At 41.2% G+C, this 21,006-nt stretch overlaps 1 protein-coding gene across 1 annotated transcript in view; it reads left to right on the top strand.

The window, feature by feature from the left end:
- The first annotated feature begins 480 nt into the window (after positions 1-480).
- The window catches only part of LOC111956838 (tenascin-N-like), a 34,756-nt gene continuing 14,230 nt past the window's right edge, over positions 481-21,006 (top strand). Inside the window, 6 exon segments of the mRNA XM_070436726.1 lie at positions 481-704; positions 11,424-11,849; positions 12,037-12,408; positions 14,912-15,169; positions 15,984-16,166; positions 16,454-16,543. Coding sequence (XP_070292827.1) covers positions 11,426-11,849; positions 12,037-12,408; positions 14,912-15,169; positions 15,984-16,166; positions 16,454-16,543 — 1,327 coding nt within the window. The 5' untranslated portion in view covers positions 481-704; positions 11,424-11,425.

Raw genomic sequence — 21,006 nt, 5'->3', positions numbered from 1 at the left:
GTTTATTTCAGACCTATCAATCCTTGTAAGGATGACCACATGTAGTGTTTTAGTAGTTAATGTGATGATGCATAAAATCATATTGTAACTAAAGTCTATAATCTCTTAATCCAAATTCACACTTCAAATAGGCTAATAAAGGTTGACTAATCTGATGGGAAATTTATTTCACGTCACAGATATGACTAGATCTATTTTTTTAATGAATTCCGGATTTTTCTTGGCATGAGCTCAACACTAAATCCAAACGTTCTCTGGTTGCCTTGCAGCACATATTACTCCTGCTCAAGTGATTCATTTCCTTCYACCGCTGCTATTGTAACAGAAAACATATAAAAAAGTTTATAAAACAAAAAAAAATGGTAGTGAAGGGGTGAGAGGCAACATGAGTGAGGGTCATGTTGATGTAGGTGATTAGCCCCAGACTGAGGAAGAGGGAATGACTCTCATTATCTCTCTCCATTCCATGATTGAGGAGCAAGAGAAGAGACACTCCCAAACTACTTCCCATTGGCCATAGGCCTTTCGGAGATGGAATTTAACGACTTGAAGGAAAGACTGTTGCTGCAGGAGCCACAGAGGCATTGGTTATAAGGGCCCTTTCAAACTCCTGCTCTGAGCTGGTCAACAGGTGTCAGAGAGAGAAACAATAGAGCGACAGATTCTCAGGCTTTCAGAGGACGGAGTCACAGGGAATTGCAACGGTAAGTTAAACACTGCTTTCTGTTATCATTGTTTTATTATTCAACATTGATTTTGAGAGGCTTTGTAATATGTGAATACAAATTTGTTGTGATTGTGAGTTTGGTTGATTAGTGATTTGCATTTGATTTGACCCATTTTTGTTCATAGGATGACCTGTTTAATATTTCACAATGATTTTGTTTAATGTTCTTCTAACAAATGCAGGTATAGACGAGATTCACACTTACTGCTGAAATGAGTAATTACAACGAAAAAGTAATACGTACAACGGAATAAATAATTTGCAATGTTACTCCTGTTTCAGGAGTCATCATAAGATACAGCATATGATCAGGAAACATGATTTTCATCAGAGCAAATGAGATGTTAACATACAGTAGTCCTTTAAACAAAGATATGAAATGATTCGTTCTTTCAGTAGAAGGTACACAGTACAATAAATGAATGAAAGAAACAAAAAGCAATCTGTTGATAGATTTATTTTCATATTTTGCATCAACCCCCAAAAACGACATGAGTTGTGACTAAGGCATCAAACCCAATACGGTTAAAGGTCCATTTCCTTGTTTATTTTACAAAGTTCTTGAATAGTTTCAGTTTTTAAGGAAAATAACCTGCATTTATTATACATTTTCCTATTCATTTTCCTATTCCTTCTATTAACCTGCCTTCTCATCACAGACTAAACTCCAGCCTCTCTGGTACCAGACTGAACTGCCGGGCAGTCAAGCATGAGACTAACCACTAACACGTTATACCTCAGCTAGCCAGACATATCTAGTAGGGACATAGCTGAAATCTTAGAATGCTATTAGATGTCCTTACTATGAGCTTAACACAGGTTTTTATTTTAATGTAAAACTTTTCATTGAAGGTGCTATTTTAGTTTCCAGGAAAATAAACAGTTGTAGGCTTCATAGACATTATGTACGGTCCTTGCAGGTCACTCAACTTGATGAATATGCTACTGTACTGGTTTAAAGTTGACTTGGAAGCAGTGATAAAACAAACAACAGATGTAGAGCGTTGCCTGCATCTAGCCATGAATGGGGTGGTTTCTAATATGCGAGCATTACATAAGGCCAATGGAGTGACTTCTGGGCTCTTGTAACCTTATCAAGGTTTTTGTGGTTTGGATGGCAGGACCGACAGACAGAGCAGTGGGATATGAGTTTTAGCTCAGACTTACTCTAATTGCTTTCAGGTTTTTCTGCCTACAAGCAAAGGGAAAATCAACAAACGTTGCAAGTTTGCAACCACATAAAGACCATGAGCTCTGAGCTCATCCCAGGCTTGTTGGTCCAATTCAATTCCACTTGAAACGTAAAAGAGCAGACTGCCTTTTGTCTGTCTGTTGGTTAATGTGTCTCAGGAGAATATGGGGCATTGCACAACATCTGTCCTTGCTTGCTTCCCTTCCTTTCTCTCCTCCCTGCACAATTATTTTGGAGGGAAATTAGGTCACTGTGAGGACCTGAGATTGAATGCATTCACAGTCTGACGCATTTCTGGTTAGTGAGTGAGGGRACACTTTCTACCTCCTCTTATGCCATAAGTACACTGAGTGTACAAAACATTAAGGACACTTTCCTAAAGCCAGCAGCATTGCAGTTCTTGACACAAGCTGGTGCGCCTGGCACCTACTACCATACCTTGTTCAAAGGCACTTAAATATTTTGTCTTGCCCGTTAACCCTCTGAATGGTACACATACACAATCCATGTCTCAATTGTCTCAAGGCTTAAGGTTCAACAAAGAGTAGAGGAAGCTCAATTTTACCAACCAGTGGAACACTGTTGAGCATCTACACTGAGTGTACAAAACATTAAGGACACCTGCTCTATCCATGACATAGACTGACCAGGTGAATCCAGGTGAAAGCTATTATCCCTTATTGATCTCTCACTTGATAAATCCACTTCAATCAGTGTAGCTGAATGGAGACAGGTTAATTAAAGAAGGATTGTTAACCGTTAGAGTCTATTTGAATAGCTGTTTGAAGTTTACTCTGAGCACTACTTGCTAGTCTGCAATGCATGCTGGAATTGTTCAGGTATTTTCCTGCCAATCCCGGTTGGAAGTCTATCAAACTTCACAGCTAGTCGACAAGTCTGCAAAGAAAATGGAGGCTGAAAAGAGGACAGACATTTTGTCTATTTTAATCCCTTGTTATGTGAAGGTAATTCCCCTGTGTGTCCATGCCATCTTTGAGCGCGGAACTGAGGATACTGTTTTCTTGACACTTTTGAGCCTGCTACGGCTCTGCCATATCTGACATGTCTGACACGCATCACATGGATTGCATCCCAAATGGCACCCTATTTCCTATAGGGTGGAATAGGGTGCCATTTGGGACACAACCATGGATTAACATTGAGGAGAACCCTCAGGCTTACTAGTGTATCGTTCCTGCCTTTCCTGCCCTGCAGAGATTTAGAAGTCCGTTGCAGCCATTTTTCTGAGCTGGAAGATGGCCACATTGGAATCTTCTCCAAGACAAATAAAAGTCTGAAAATGGCCAGCATCAAATAAAACCTTGACAGTGAGCTATAAAGGAGCTTGTTAAGGATCTGTGTGCGCCAGCGCCTGGTCATTCCACAGGGCTGTATAATGCTCCTGTGATGTGGGTTATTGTAAGGCTGTCATTGACTCGCTGGTCTTTCCCCCTGGTCTGATCTACTGTATTTCCTGGTTGCTGATACAGTGCCAACTACTGTAATTACTAACAGAAAGTCAATGGGGCTGAATGGCCATAGCTGTGAAGTCATAGGCTGTCTGAATCTCTATGGTCTGGCTACTCTGACCTCAAGTTTTTCACCCACTGAGTTTAATAGCAGACACAGGACTCCCAGCAAACATGGTGGAAATATGGAGTGGCACTAACAAAGCTTGCCAGCTTGTAGTCCTAAACCCCAGGAATAAGTTACCTCTGGTTCGTTCAGCCATCCCTATGTGGAAAATGAATCGGGAAAGAATAGGGTTTTGTAATAAACACATAAAACAAGGTCTGAGGTTAACACAGGCTTAGGACGTCTTAAACGTCTTGTTCTATGAGATAATAGCAGCCAGTTAACATTACCTTTATGAATTATGAAGCCTTTATGCAATGCCTTTATGCAATGTATGTGTTTTTTATCATTACATAAATTCTGATGGTTATCTCATGGCACAAAACATATAAGTTCTCCTAAGCCTGTGTTTACCATAGACCTTATTTTCAGAGTTATTTCTCGCTATACAGTTACTGTAAGTCATTAGCAATATAGCCAACATCGTTTTTTCCAACACATAGCCTACTGATACTACATTTTCACAAATCTTGAGCCACTGAGAACTCTACTATTGGGTGGAAGCTTAATGCTAAGGGTTATTTGACAAAATATCATTATTAAACAAGAATATGTTACAGAGTGCACTGTGCTACATTTTGTAGACTTGACCCCTTGCCAAAGTTTAAAACAATTGTGTTGTTTAGGAGTGCTCATCAGAGAGTAGGCAGGCATTCCCTAATGGAAACATGCAATTACATCTTGCTAGTTCATGCTTGATTCTGCCCACCTCCTTACTTTTTCTGCCCACTGTGCTTCATTGGCTCCCATTGTAAATGACACAGCTGTCCTGTCTTGGTTAGTTATCATAATCTTTGGGCTAATGTTATTCATTTTCATTTAGACTAATGTTAGCCATTTTCTTTTAGGCTAATGCTAACCATTTTAATTTAGTCTAATGATAGCCATTCAAAGGAACATTAGCCATTTACTTAAAGTAGCATGCTGGCTACTCAAAATCAAATCAAAATCAAATTAAATTCATTTATATAGCCCTTCTTACATCAGCTGATATATCAAAGTGCTGTACAGAAACCCAGCCTAAAACCCCAAACAGCAAGCAATGCAGGTGTAGAAGCACAGTGGCTAGGAAAAACTCCCTAGAAAGGCCAAAACCTAGGAAGAAACCTAGAGAGGAACCAGGCTATGAGGGGTGGCCAGTCCTCTTCTGGCTGTGCCGGTGAACAGGTCAGGGTTCCATAGCCGCAGGCAGAACAGTTGAAACTGGAGCAGCAGCACGGCCAGGTGGACTTGGGACAACAAGGAGTCATCATGCCAGGTAGTCCTGAGGCATGGTCCTAGGGCTCAGGTCCTCCGAGGTTCCACTTCCTGTAGGTCTGATGATGGATTAATGGCAGCACAAAGAATTGTTGATTTTGAGCACACTTGTTGACATTTTGATGTTCCAGCCAATTCTACTTCTGTGTCCAGTGGGAGGCTCAGTGTGTTTCTTTCAACATTTTTAAGATTCTACATCTGTTTTTCTCTTCTTTGATGCTTAGTGAGCCATGTTTAGATTTTTTGTTTCAAACTGGATCATTTCTCCTATAATGTTCAAAGCAGTGTCTAGGGAAGTATTTTCAAATTGGACACTGCTACATATTTCAGTTGCAATGTTCAGTTTGTATTTGTATTTATTAAGAATGGCAGCAGCCACTCTTCCTGAGGTCCAGCAACATTGAGGCAGCCAGTAGTATCAAAAACATCAACTCTTCACCCTGTGTCTGACAGCCAGCAGCATCTAAGCCATTATGTCAATCTCTGAACATCTTGACACAGTCACTGATGTTGTAGGCTGCTTATGATGCCATAACACCTATGCCATTGCGCTTATCACTTTTAGGTTAGGCTCAGAAGAAGCTGGTGGGAGAAGCTATAGGAGAATGGGCTCATTGTAATGGCTGGAATGGAATAAATGGAACGGAGTCAAACATGGTTTCCATATGTTTGATGTGTATGATACTGTTCCATTGATTCCATTCCAGCCATTATAACCAGCATGTCCTCCTATTGCTCCTCCCACCAGCCTTCTTTGGCTAGGCTACTTATTTTCAAGATCCCTCAGGTGACTACATGGGCAAGCCTCAGATAGCAGCACATGTCACAGCAGACACCAATGCAATTACTTCAGCCTGTAGATGAGGTTGTTAGTGTTGATTGATATATTAATTGATGTAGATTTCTTTATACTAGTATACAATGTTAAAGGAACCATCTATTTGCATAATTTGTTCTCTCATATATACTTCCTTACGCTACGTGTTTATTTGGACAATGAAGCTAAAACTCTTAATTGGATGGATTACCGAATAGGGATGAATATTTTACGAAAATCTACCAAGTTTCAATATTGGGAATAATTTATGTTATCCCGAGAGTCCTAGGAAATACTGCATAAATGTGACATTTTAAAAGCGTTTAAAACCAAGATATTGTCACTATGCCAGGGTTTTCCCAAAATAAGAGGGGTGCTGTGCCACCTTGTCGGCTTGATTAGGACACTATGTAAAGATTTCAGAGCAAATTAAACTGTTATTTTGTAATGATAGAGTAACTATCTTTGATCGCCAATGACATTGTTGTGAGTTGCAAAACAGGCCATTCATAAATTCTGAGCGTTATTATGTTCCTCAATTAATTCAGCGCATTTCAGCAGTAAGGCTATCTCGACACAGAGCGCTTAGGACTCATCGTCGAATCATACAAAATTTGTTTAACGCCAGTCAAACAAAAGTCAAATGACCAAAGTTGCTAAGCTTGCTAGATAACCTCCTTCAACAAATGACAGAATACAGTGCCTTCGGAAAGTATTCAGACCCCTTGACTTTTTCCACATTTTGTTAAGTTACAGCCTTATTCTAAAATAGATTACATTTTGTATTTTTTTCATCAATCTACACACAATACCCCATAATGACCAAGCAAAAAACGTTTTTTAGAACTTATTAGAAATAAAAAACTGAAATATCATATTTACATAAGTATTCAGACCCTTTATTCAGTACTATGTTGAAGCACCTTTGGCAGAGATTACAGTATCGAGTCATCTTGGTTATGACGCTATAAGCTTGGCACACTTGTATTTGGGGAGTTTCTCCCATTCTTCTCTGCAGGTCCTCTCAAGCTCTGTCAAGTTGGATGGGGAGCATTGCTGCACAGCTATTTACAGGTCTCTCCAGATATGTTTGATCTGGTTCAAGTCCGAGTTCTGGCTGGGTCACTCAAGGACATTCAGAGACTTGTCCCGAAGCCACTCCTGCGTTGTCTTGGCTGTGTGCTTAGGGTCATTGTCCTGTTGGAAGGTGAAGGTCCTGAGCCCTCTGGAGCAGGTTTTCATCAAGGATCTCTCTGTACTTTGCTCCCTTAATCTTTGCCTCGATCCTGACTATTTTCCACGGCCCTGCCACTGAAAGAAATCCCCACAGCACGATGCTGCCACCATCATGCTTCACCATGGGGATGGTACCAGGTTTCCTCCAGATGTGATGCTTGGCATTCAGGCGAGGGGTTAAATTTGGAAGACCCATTTCAGTTGAAGGCATTCAGTTGTACAACTGACTAGGTATACCCCTTTCCCTTTCCCTTTCCCTTTCCAAAGAGTTCAATCTTGGTTTCATTAGACCAGAGCATCTTGTTTCTCGTGGTCGGAGTCTTTAGGTGCCTTTTGGCAAACTCCAATTTGGCAAACTCCAATTTACCCTCAGGTGGACTCCAATCAAGTTGTAGAAACATCTCAAGGATGATCAATGGAAACAGGATGCATCTGAGCTCAATTTTGAGTCTCATAGCAAAGGGTCTGAATAGTTATGTAATTTGTATTTGATTTATTCAATTTTAGAATAAGGCTTTAAAGTCAAGGGGTCTGAATACTTTCCCAAGGCACTGTATCTCCTATATTCGTCAAAACTGAATTGATTTATACAGATAGAAGGTCAGCTCATGAATAACGGAAATATGAAGAGTGGAAATAGTTTAAATATCAAGTTATCTTAATGGGGACCAACTCTGTTGAATAAATATCCATATCTACTCTCATACTGTTTGTTGATCACAAAGAAATTATTACCATTCCCAGCCTCCTCTACGAGACAGCACTGAGAAGTGGGGGAAATGTTATAGTGGTCTTTTGGCATGGATAGGCGGGAAACGTGCTTTGATAATGCAATTTATGGATTACAGAAAAAAGTTAGGAATTTTTATGCAGGATTTGGGATTTGGGGTTTAATTGGGATTGGGACTGGATAGGAAAATAGACCACGCTCTAGGACAGGATAGAATTTTCCCTCATGCCTCTGAATTGTTAACAGAGTTCATGTCACTGACAGAGATGCCTATGTAGTGCATAGGCCTATCAAATGTCTGAATAGTCACAATGAAAGCTCAAAGAGGCACATGGTCTTTTATAGGCTGTAGGGGTTTCCTGTAGGGTTTATTAACTGCATTCGGGTCGCGTGTGCAGTCCGGCAGTGTCAATTATACGTGTGCTTTGAATTTATGGCAACTTTGTGTGAAGAAAATACGCTAGGCTAAAGGCTTCCACGTGACAACCTGTTTGGATAATGTGCTATTTTTGGGGGGTTTAATCTGTTGCTGTGTATTTTGTGAAATTGTATTAGCGGCGACATTGGAGGAAAATTTAATTTCCCTGGTTTTGTCTTTTTTCTGGGGTGTGGGCGTGGGTGAAGATTGTTCCTGGGACAGTTACCCATGTTCATTTCTAGTAGGGGAAACCGGGGATTGTTGTAACACTTTTGGCATTTTTTGTAAATTTCTCAGAAATTGTTTGAGCTACTACATTCAAAATGTGATAGGAACAACTTTCATCTGTCTGCTACAAATTGGTATAAGTATTAGGTCTTTAAATCAAACAGACAAGGAGTGAAATGTTACAATTTACCCCATCTCCTGGGTCAGTTGTAACAGGCCTTGGGGTGAAATATAACAGTTTGAAAAAATGCTTAAATCACGACATGCAACAAGATATTGAAAGGATTTATTGAGAACATGAGAACAACATTGCAATGTTTAGCATTTTGTTTTGCAGAAATAATAAAGTCATAATACAAATCATAAAAATGTGAATTATTTTTACACTGCATTAACTAGCCCTTCTCAACTAAACAACATCTGACAACTTAGCAGCATCTGAACTTAACAACGGAATGTTTGTGGTGTGTGTGTGTGAGTGAGTGAGTGAATTTGAGAGAGAGCGCTGGTGTGTGTGTGTGAATGTTGGACATGTTCAATCAGAGTCACAGTTATGACAATGGTATGGTAGTGCTGGGGTACAGGCTTGGTGGGCCCATCATTTGTGTTCCCAGCGATGCACGCAGATGTTAAAACTATCCCTGACCCAATTTTAGCTACATGTTACAACTTTAGCATTGCTAACTTACATCAAATTAAACCTGAAATAAGTTTGGTGAATCGAACTACAAAGCAGGTGATACCATCACAAAACAAATTTGGCCCCAAAAATTACTTTCTTACCTCAAAATCTGATTTTTAGCAATAAAATGTGCAGAGTTTATCACAGGGTCTTGCTTCTTCACATGAGGGTTGAGGACTAAACTGAGCATGTGCAGAGTGAGTCACATGATTTTAGATTATTCCTGATTGGAGATATTAAGAGTGTTGCAACTATCCCGTGTTACAGCCTTCCCCGGTCTCCCCTACAGAATGACACAGTGACCTGTGGTGATGTTGGTGGCTGGGTAAGCACGGGCTATTATCAAAGCCAGATTTACTCAGAAATAAACATTGATGAAGCCCAAGTTCACCATACAACAGATCGCGCCAACAACCAGAGTGACATACGCTATTAACCGAAATTGACAAACGATTTTCACCAAATGTAAATACCAATGTAGCCAAGCAATAGCCTTCAATGGCGCATATTTCATATCATCCAACAAAATGACACTGCTCTACTCAGCTCAGATTTATGTAACATCCACAGTTACAACTTATCCCCTATAAGTTGTAACTGTGGATGTTACATAAATCTGAGCTGAGTAGAGCAGTGTCATTTTGTGAAATGAAATGTGCAGTGCACATTTCATCCAAATAATTTGCAACGCAAACTCCATAACCTTTCACAATGGATTTACAATTCTTCTAATGCTCGGGGCATGCAAACACACAATAATATGTAAGGTTCTAACGAAATTCCCATATCAACAATTGAAACTACTAAAAATGCAGTTTAAACATCAAAAAAGTGTCTCATCAAAAATAAATTATGAAACCCATACAAAACAAACTGCAAATGCATTCAACAAGTTTGTACAGTCACAAGCTTGATGTCGTCATTAAGTGCTAGGAATAAGGGACCAAATACTAATATTTTGACTACTTTAATACAAAGTGAATTTGTTCAAATACTTGTGACACCTTCAAATGTGGGGACTAGATACATGAAGTGCCTTCATTTCTAAACAATAAGACAGATATGTATGAAAATAGTCTAAAATAAAGTAAAAATAGCCTCAAATTCTGTACTGTCTTCTCATATGAAACATTTGATCTTGTAATGAACACGATGGGAGACAGAGAGCTGGTTTCAAGCACAGGGTGCAGCAGGTGTTTATTAGGACCACAGGAGGAGGCAGGTAGCTGGGTCCAGGGGCAGGCAGAAGGTCATATACAGGGACTCCAAAAAGGTAACAGTACAGGCAGGGAAAAGGCTAATAACGTAGTCCGGGAGATCAGGCAAGAGGTTGATGACAGGAAATGTGATAGGCAAAAGTACAGGTAGGGAATAGGCAAAAAGGCGTCATTAGTGAGGATGGCCAAAACTACGATACACGGGAGGACTAAAACAGAAATAAACAGCGCTCTGAATAGAATGTGTATCAAAACAAACAATAGTACACAATGATGGGGTGCAAAGAACTGAACTAAATACTGTATGTAAATGACATACAGGTGTGTGAACAGGTGATCAGAATTCAGGTGATTGGGATCTGGATGCTGAATTATAGAGACAGATTAAACGTTTTAGCTTTACTGGTCAAATAAATACGTAGGGGAGTGCATGTACTATATACAGTATCTATGCTCAGGTTAAATTAGCCTAGTATTTGTTCATGGTTGAGTCATTTCACTTCTTCGATAGTTTTACATTGTGTGCTCCCAATGAACTACCCCTTTAGTGTTTTTGCACTTTGTGCATATTCCATTGACCAATCACCATTCCTTTAAAAGTAACCCAAGCTTTTTATTAAGCATGTATGCTATTACTGTGAGAATTTTCCAGTTGTCAAGCACCATGGCCTCTCTTTCTGTGTAGAGCAGAGCAGACAGTCACTTCATTTTGGTTTTCAGTTTCCACAGACCACACAAGTTCAAACCTTTTCAAATGACTGTGTGCCAAAGAGGCAGTTGTTAAATCTAACATGCTTGAGAAAGAGGTCACTTATATTCACCCTAAAGGTTTGAACCAAGTCGTTTCAAAAATATATTTGGCCCGTTATTTTGATATCATAGCCTATAATTTCGGTTTCCGAGAAAGTCAAAAAGCTGGATGACATCACTGTCAACATGACATCATTTGGAAGACAGGGTTCCATGCTCCTTGAAGCCCTTATGGCTGGCTGAGCACAATTCATGGTTAGGAACGTGGGATAAAAACGTGCTTAGTTGGAGTGATGACTGCTGGCTTTCTGCTGGAAATTACGACATGCTTCATGTCCCTTTTGTAAAACATAGGCTGCCTGCACTATAATGAATGTGACTTCTTTAAAATCAGTCTTTATCAACCTTGTAAAATAAAGTGATGTTCTCTCTGGAAAAAACCCTTAATAGACCAAAAAGGTGCCAAGGGCTCTTTGTGCATGTCAAAAGTGTAATATCAATTTCCCCAATTATTCTACTTATTTTCCCATCTAGCCATGACTACTAGACTTCACTGGCTCTCAAGAGCCCTCTGCCTGATAGGCATACTGTGCACCGTCACTACCACATATGTGACAGAAGATTCTCCAGCCCCCGCTGAGAAAGGAGTCACCTTCAGCCACATCTATAAGATAGACCTGGCCAAGAGCCCTGACTGTAAATTGGCCTTGCAGACCATGCCTCACCAGCAGGACCAGGAATCAGGTCTGCAAGAGCTGGAGGGGGGCCCTACTCTGGAGGGGGACAAGGACATAGTCTTCAGGCACCAAATCAACCTCAAGACCCCAAAGTGTGACTGTGATGAGTCAGAGCGCTTCAAGTCTTTGCTGTACAGAGTCAACGGGCTGGAGGAGGAGGTGGAACACCTGAAGAGTCAGTGCTCCCAGGGCTGCTGTGGTGGCAAAGGTGGTGGAGCAGGAGGTACAGTACAGTTTATCACCATAAGATCTGACAGCGCATCTATATTCAATAGCTACAATATATCTAAAACCATATCATTCAAAACTGGGAAACTGAAAAATGATTGGTCTACAGACACTGACATTACACTTACAGTAAAGACTTCAAATACCACATAATGTGATTTTTTTATTCTGAATTTCCACAGGTGTGGACACTAGCTGTAGTGGCCACGGGACCTACCAGCACGACACCTGCAGCTGCCAATGTAACCCTGGCTGGGAAGGCCCAGACTGCTCCATCTCCACCTGTCCTGATGAGTGCAACGACCACGGGCGCTGTGTGGATGGCAAGTGTGTGTGCCTTGCTGGCTACATGGGGAGAGACTGCAGCCAGATGATGTGCCCAGGCGACTGCAATGATAAGGGACACTGCGTGGACGGGAAGTGTGTGTGCTTCAGCCACTTCACCGGCGAAGACTGCAGCGAACAGAAATGCAGTCCTGACTGCGTCCACGGCACCTGCGTGAATGGAATGTGTATCTGTGACGAGGGCTTCTTTGGGGATGAATGCTCTGCAGGTAAGGGCCCATATTCACAAAGTGTCTCAGAGTAGAAGTGCTGATCAAGGATAAGGTCATAATCAGGTCATAATGTCTTATTCATTATAATCTAAAAGGGAAACTGATCCAAGATCAGCACTCCTACTCTGAAATGGCCTAGGTCTACATTACAAACTCTACCTGTTGTTGATTCTGAGAACTGGAATGCAGAAAATATACAGAGAATGCGTAACATTCACAGAGAATGTAGAACATCTACAGCTGTGGAGGCCTAAGGGTTCTGGGGTGTCAAACACTTTAAACCTGACGTTAGGTATTGCAGTTATTTGACTATTAGTTATTAAAAAGCAGTTATTTGACTTAGGTGCAGAGAAGCAGAACATTTGCAGTCAAAACATTCTGACAGAGGAATTTACTGCTTCCACACATATGAAAGTAGAAGTAATTGCTGCAGCCTCAGGTCATGTTTGCCAATCAACTGTCTAAGGATTTCACTTTGTTAAAACCAAGTTTGCCTTGTGCACAGACCTTGGGTAGCAGGTCAGCTATTGCAATCACTGAGATTCAGATTTTCAAGCAGCGCCGCAAGAGATATTTGGAGAGTTATAGCAAGTTGCATATAGGAACTGTTGATTTAATTCCAACAACAATGGGGACGTGTCAAGGGGAAAGAGGGAGGCTATGTGAGTTTATGAGTTGGATTTGGAGGACAAATATTATGAGTATGGGACAAAAGCTATAGTATACTGAGACATTTTCTATTTTGTGTGGAAGAGTGCATTTGAAGCTACAGTATATGGTGAATAGGGATCTTTTCCACAAACATTGGCTTTTTAGAGTACAGAAAATGATCAGACCTTGAGGTGCACTATCATGAATTCTATTTCCCTTTAGCAACAACTAAAAGCAATGCTAACCTCCATAACTCACTACTATGATTGTGTCTGGGATCTGAATGTAGGCCTTTGGAGATTTGGGGTGTTTTTATAATGATAAAGAACTCAGACACACATTTCAAATAAATCACCAAGAGAAAACCTCAAGGGTTTTATTGAGGGTATATTTTATTCTCCCCACAAAAGACCTTGGTGGATTTCTGTGGATTTCTAAACGCAAGATCAAAGCCGTACAGATGCTGCATGTGGATTTGGTCTGCTTTCCATGTTCAGCTCCTGAGTTGGCCCATAATGCTCTTTTCACCATGGCAGACTCAGTAAAAACAGGACCTTATACAAATCACTGAAAAGTGGGATCACTCACACAGACAAATGTCAGTTACAAGCGGTCTTGTTCATTCACATTTTTGCTTCACATTTCAGAATCACATTACATTCTCAAACGGGTGGTCTTGAATATTATTTGTATTGTAATGATGTATGATCACAGCACAACATGGAAACAGCTTCCCCACTTGTTTCTCGTATTAATTATGACACAGAGTACACTGGGCAGCACACGTTCAGCCCACTTGATGAAAAGCCTATTTACAGTTTTCTCCAAATATTTTTAACACCAAACAGATTTTTCCTTGGTTCAGAACCTGCCACAGTAGATTTATGCTTCCCTTCTTTATGAAGTCCAAACATCATTTCTGTTAGGATATACATTTTCTTCTTCAAAACACAGTATGCTTCCCCCATAAACAATCAGTCAGGACGCATATTTCCCTCCCTTTAGCTTTTTACAAATCTCTAGATGTTAATTTATTCGTCCCTTTGGCCGTTCTGAAATATTATTTAAGTGCAAAATTGTTACTGGCAGTGGCTGTAGAAAATGTCAGGAACAGGCATAATAACTGCCACTGTATGAAAAGGCTCCTGCTGAAGAGAAAGCTTCCTGCCTTCATCATGTGGAACAATGTTCAAACCTGCTGTGCATTCTTTCCTGGTAAATGTGGTCTCCTGAGCACCCATTTCATATTTCCCCCAATGTACAGTTACGCTTTTCCTGCGCATGAATTCCTCAAATTCACCACCTATGGTCGCCTGTGCATTTCCCTGTGCCCGCAGGAATATCTTGGCTTGGAAAGTTTGCTCCGTACACTGCTGACTGGCCGTCTCCTAGGCTCACTTTCATGTTATTGAAAAGTTCCCCTATAGTCTCTGATTTGCCAGACCATATTTTCCACCATCTTAATTGAAGGATCCTGGCTAGATATAACACTGTAACCACAGAAAAGCAATATCTTTTCACCAATTTCCATCTCAGGTTTTTGAAAAACCACTAAAAGTTAAAAATGTTATTTTCCTTAAATCAGATATGTTATTTCTGTCAGAGGAACATCGAGTGAAGTGTGAAAAGAGTGAAAAAGAGAGAAAGCAATAACATAGCGACCTTAATACAATAGCTTCTGATCTGTTCAAGAGGGTTTGATCTCTTGGCATAACAGCTGACGTTTTGAACTGACAGGCCACCAGGTTTATACTGGTTGGGGTTACCCCTCAAATTCATCAAAATAACATAGTGAGTAACAGAGTTTTGAACTGTCCCTTAACCAACCATACCTCTGTTCCCCCCTTAGTGTTTGGCCCTAACGGCCTGCGTCTGGTCAGGGTGACTGATGTCTCGCTGCTGGTAGAGTGGCAGGCGGTGAGAGCAGCAGAGTACTACGTCTTGACCTGGCACCCCGAGGGCAACGAGGCAGAGCGGGTCACCGTTCCCAACACAGAGACCTCCTACCTGATCACCGGTCTTAGGCCGGGGGTCACCTACATAGTGCAGGTGTACGCTGTCATCAAGGAGATCCAGAGCGAGGGGGACAGGATAGAGGCGACCACAGGTAAAGATGTGAAGTGAATCACAGTATGTTTCTCACAGCATTGATTTGTACTTTGTCCTTTTCTCTCACAAGTGCAGCTGCTTTCGTTTGTAGTAAGTGGTTCTGAATGCCAATTTAAATTTTCTGTCATCACATATAATTCACTGTGTACCGTATGTACAGTTGACCCAAATAACCCTGAAGTCTGTTTGTACTAAACTATTCACTTAGTGATAGTTTGTTTACCATTAGGTTAAAGGTAATTACACTAGGCAGCCTAATTACAAGGAAATTAAGCCGTGGACACATTTTATGGAAATTAGGCTAGTTCACAGATGTGGCGAAGACAGGAACTGAGCACAGAGCCTTGGGCTGTGGGAAACATCTCAGTGCATGACATTCCTCTCTGGGCATGAGAAAAGGCCTGATCATCTGGCTATGACGAAGACTCTAGCCACACAAGACGCTTTAACTTCAAAAACATTATCCCTTCCAAATGGTTTAAATCTATTTTCCCCCTGAGAAAGAACATTTAAAGGACATTAGTCAGCCCCTTTCTGGTATTTAATTAGTTTTTCCTGTCCTTTAATGGGCTCGTATGCAAGATCACGTATAGGAAGAGCCTCACAGGAAACATGCTGTGGTTCTGTACTTCAGTTATGACACTCTTTGGTACCCTACTAGGTCTGTCTTATAACTTGTCCCCAATCAAACCATATAACTAATAGATCATTATTGTGACATGAATGATTGTCAGCGTCGGTGATGTTTAAATACAATGGTTAAATGTCACTATTTTGACATATTCTAATGAGACCATGTTGACCCTACACAGTGGTGTCTGGTATTGATGGTATCCGGGTATTGGGCCAGACTGAGGACTCTATCCAGGTGGACTGGCAGAACCCTGCAGCACCTCTGGACCACTTCAGACTGACCCATGCTAACCCTGACGGGCAGGAGGAGGAGCAGATCGTACCTATGAGTGCAGAGGCCAGGACCACCAACACCATCGTAGGTACGTAATTTAAACAAGGAGAACACTGTCTGCAATATTTTAAAATAGAATAGTACGTCATATTTTAAAACTGTTTCCTGTGTAACCGTCTGTTTTAATGTTCTCCACCTCCCCTCACTTGAGCAGGACACTCATAACCCTTTGAGCATTCACAGATCATCCATTTTGTTTGCTATGTACATAAATGGCTATAATCATTGAATAGTGTTCAAATGTATTGTGCTAGATTAAGAACCTTGAACCACTGTGAGGTTTTGCAGCTTACTTTCTCTGTGTGTGTTATACAGGACTGCAACCTGGCACTGAGTACCTCATCACAGTACAAGGCATCAAAGGCACCATCGAGGGGAAAGCCTCCTTCGTCACCGGGGTCACAGGTGAATGCTGCTGATTCTAGACAACACAGGATATCTGGGGGTTTCAGGGAGTGGGGAGACACTATGGCTGTGTCCAAAATGGCACCCTGTTTCATGCATAGAATAGCCCTATGGGCCCTGGTCAGAAACAAGTGCACATCATAGGGAATAGGGTGCCATTTGGGACACGGATACCATATCCAACATCAGCCAGCTATAACCACCCTCTGTAGCCCATTGGACCATAGTCTAACTCTAAATCATTCCCAACTCTACTGTGGGAACAGCGGACAGGCACAGAATGCGCTATAAAGCATAGAATGATAACATACAGTACTGTACCCTGATATTAGGTCTTACTATAACAGACAATGATAATAGAATAATGAACGTGGTCAGGAATACTAATAATTATGGCTCTTGCAACCAATAGAATATTATAAATATGGGGGATACAACCATCCCAGCTCTGCAGATTTTGCTGCTGTCAGAGACCGAATCATTAGATAATTTGTTTTGGTACTGTTCATATGTAGCTTTTTGGTCGCAGATCCAGGAATGACTGAGGAATTGCAACATTTACCTGGAGCCAACTCTGCATTGTCAATCGATCAATAATATAATAATACTTTTAGCAAAATGTTTTATCTTTAATTTACAATCTGTTGAAACTATGAGAATAGAAAGGTTCAGAACTTTCATGAAACATCACAGCACAGTTGACACATTTTTGGCAAATTGAAATAAAAAATGAATGGCATTAAGAGAGAGATGGGAGGGGTTGAGTGGAGCTGAAGGGTGGGATTAAAAACAAACAAAAAATAACTATTGTAAAATACATTGTGTCCGTAAAATATATACAGAATGTATAAACTGGAAGTAGAAACCTAAGTGTTGTTGTCTACTATTTTATTCCAATTAGGGTTAGGGGAAAATAATAAAGTAAAATATATATAAAAAAGCTGATCTACCTAAGAAATAGTCTCATGTGGCTCAGTTGGTAGAGCATGGTGCTTGCAAGGGTTGTGGGTTTGATACCCATGGGGGACAAGTAGGAAAATATATGCACTCAATACAGTAAGTCACTCTGGATAAGTGCGCCTGCTAAATGACTAAAATGGTAGTAGAACACATTGTGTAACAGCTTGATATTGTCACCAATGATCCGAGCCTTAAGGTGAGAATAGTCCATGATTTATGTAAGCCATCTGGTCCTTTGAGAAATATTAACATGGGAATCCCTTATTTGGACTTCACAAGGATTCTGTTGAGTTGTTTGAGGATGAATTCATTAAGGATATTAACTTCTACAGCTGGTCCTATCCAACCTGTTACTTGCCTCCTAGTTGACTGACTGACTGGTCTACAATGGCAGCTTATCCAACTTGGCCTGCTCCTTTTGTTAGGGTGATGTAGTAGTTCAAAAAGGAGAGCTCCCTGTCTCGTTACACTGATGACGCTTTGTTTTCTCAACTCTCAGGCAACGTTTAATGGTTTTAATTTGGAGTTAACTCTTGTAGCGCTCCCGTTTGATGGTTGTCAGGTGGCTTCCATGATCTCACACATGCTTCCCCTACAGAGCTAATCTTCACATGATTCACAGTGGCTTGTCCTAAACCTTCACGTGAGGAGTTGCACGTAAGGCTTATAGTGATTTTGTAATTCGGAACTTCTGAGTTCCCTTAGATAGGCATAGAATTAGTTCAAGATGAGTGTGTGGGCTGGGTGCTTTTAAAAGGGCCACTTATTACTGCTACTGCGCGGTTTGTTCTCCTCAGAGCGATAAAGTCACACACGTAAAAGAAAAATAGGAAAAAACAAACATAATAGCATTCACAAAGAGAGTCTATTATGTCTGCGACTGTCTGTGAATATATGAGCCTCCTACTAGCTGTACAGAGTATGAAACTGTATCCTGCGGGGCCGCCCCTGACAGCTCACATTACAGTATGGAAGCCTCAATTATAGGAGCATTTTCCTCTCCTCTCAGCAAGTTATACATTACAGAATGTTCTCTCACACAAGTGGCCGGTCCTCCACTTACAATAAGAGAGGAAAAGGGCTTTTCAATACCTCTCTCTTTCAGGACAGACTCAGTATTTATTTACTATGAAAATTGCAGCTAGAGTGCATTACATATATATATATATATATGCCATTTATCAGACACTTTTATCCAAAGCAACATACAGTCATGAGTGCATGCATTTTAAGTATGTAAATACTATCATGCCATTTTATTCAATGGCTACAAAGGGCTCTCTCTTCTACTGTGTGGTCATCATAAATCCTTATTTTATAGACAATGAAACAGTGGAGTACGGTGCTAGACCTTGACACGTTTGCCAGGGCGCAGTAAGGAGACATGAATTATAGCGAGCTATTACAGAATTTGAACAAGCCAAAATCGATTGAATCGCTACCTGTCATAGTGACCTGCCAGAGGATTGTAAGGCTCATAAACACAACATAGTAGTCTGGTGGTGTTACCTAATCAGATTCAATCAAGTTTACACAGGAGCGGCCGTATAACCAGAAGCAGCTGCATAGCTAGGTAAAAGCCAGGGAATGTGTTTAGCCTTCATGTTATATGGTCCCTGGACTCGAAGGTCCTATGGAGCTGTGGAGTACAGCCGGGCTGCAGTTGGTACGTACAGTAGGTGGAGGCGGACTCTGGCGCCCTTAGTCCTTATTCTTCAGTTATTCTGAGGTGCTGAAGTTACTAATCTCTTCTTCCCCTAATAAACCTCGTCAGAAATAGTTATGAGCTGCTAATTTCAGTGTGGGTGGACTTTAGGTCTATACATACATAACCACGCACACTGCTGTTTAGAAAAATGTCACCCTTCCGATAGGGCCGGGACGATACCAGTATCGCGATACTTGTTAGTATCACGGCAAGGAAACAAAACATGAAGCGGATTAAATTCTTTAGGAAAACAGCCCTAATGTAGGAAACAAACATAATTATGTTGTCATCCAAATTCACATGTATTTATTTTCCAAGCTACAGTATAGCACGCAATATTTTACATACCAAAGAGTTTGATCTGCTCCGGGTTTTCATTTTCGCCATGGAAAAAATATTGCGATACTGGTATCGTCCGGCCCTACCTTCTGACACAGCTCTCCCTTGGGCTCCTCGAGCACTCAACTTTCTGCCGTCACTGCCCGTTTAAGTAAGGCTAGCGTGTAAATGCAGCTCGCTCCCCAGGCGGTAAGGCCTGTAAGGAGGCCTATGATGGAATAGCTGTTTTCCACATGGTAAACCACAACCAGTGTTTTGTAGTCTCCCACTCAGCCACTGTGGCGGCAGAACCTTGAGCTAACCCAATCCGTCATACGCTACGCCACGGCCTCGCCAGACTGTCTTCAGCCTCTCCCACGGAAGTAAAACATCTACCAAAGTGCTGATCTGTTCAAGCATGAGCAACCATGCATTGGAGAGGATGATAAAGCTGTGGCATGTGTGTCTGTCTGCATTTTTGTTTGATAAGTAAGAAAGATATTTCTGACAAGTGCTCCCGTTTGCAGGGAAATTAAGGTCTCAGCTTGGGACAACAGAGACAAGGCTTAACTCATACACTCTACACATGCTTTTCTCAAAGTCTACTGCTACTTTGTTAACTTGTTGGCATTTTCTTGCGACTAATCTCTTTGAGCTTGACGAGCAATGTACCCACATACAGTGCAAAAAGACAACAGCTAAACCATATACGTGGCTTTGTCTTTGGATGCATCGTTAATCAGTTTTCATGATGCGGATAGTGCGGTGACATAGAGCTGACCTTGGCGGAGTCATGGAGGAATAGCCCAATGATGATTTCTTTTACATGTTTTCTCACTTCGCACACATCCTCCATATTTCTTCTCTGTCCTCTCATACCTCAAGCCCACTGACCTCCTCCTGTTTCCTCACAGAGAGAGAGAGAGCCTGTCTGCGATCCTCTTCCAGCCTGCTACTAGGACCTCTGTCTGCCCATAATAATTAATTTTTCCGCATTTGATTGACCGACTTGGAAAAAAGTGAATGCTTCAATAGTGTTTTATAAACCATCTGAGTGTCCTTATAGAAAATAATTACGCTTCACACAGCATATTGTCTGCCTCCACCCTCATTATATCAACAGATCTTGACGCTCCTACTAACCTCTCGACCAAAGAAGTGACAGAGGACAGTGCTACTGTTCTCTCCAAATCAGTGTATGTTTTCTCCCCCACAATTCCGTTGATACCCAAAGTGAACAATATGCTACATTAGGTTGTAGGTGACGTGGCGTTGTCTGACCTTCAGGAACTGTTGGTGTGGGACATTGTGTTATTGGAAGCCTATAGCTGCCTTGTTATGGACACCTGTTTCAGTGAGAAAACGACTGAAACGGACATAGTACACTAACCTGTCCCATAAGTCAAACAACGGGATTCCACATGGATACAAACATCCAAGAGGGGTGAAATACAAGCACGGCCACGTCGGCAGGCAG

Source organism: Salvelinus sp. IW2-2015, linkage group LG32, assembly GCF_002910315.2.
Source record: "Salvelinus sp. IW2-2015 linkage group LG32, ASM291031v2, whole genome shotgun sequence".
In the NCBI taxonomy this organism is placed as follows: Eukaryota; Metazoa; Chordata; class Actinopteri; order Salmoniformes; family Salmonidae; genus Salvelinus; species Salvelinus sp. IW2-2015.
This window is presented reverse-complemented; position numbering and strand designations above follow the sequence as displayed.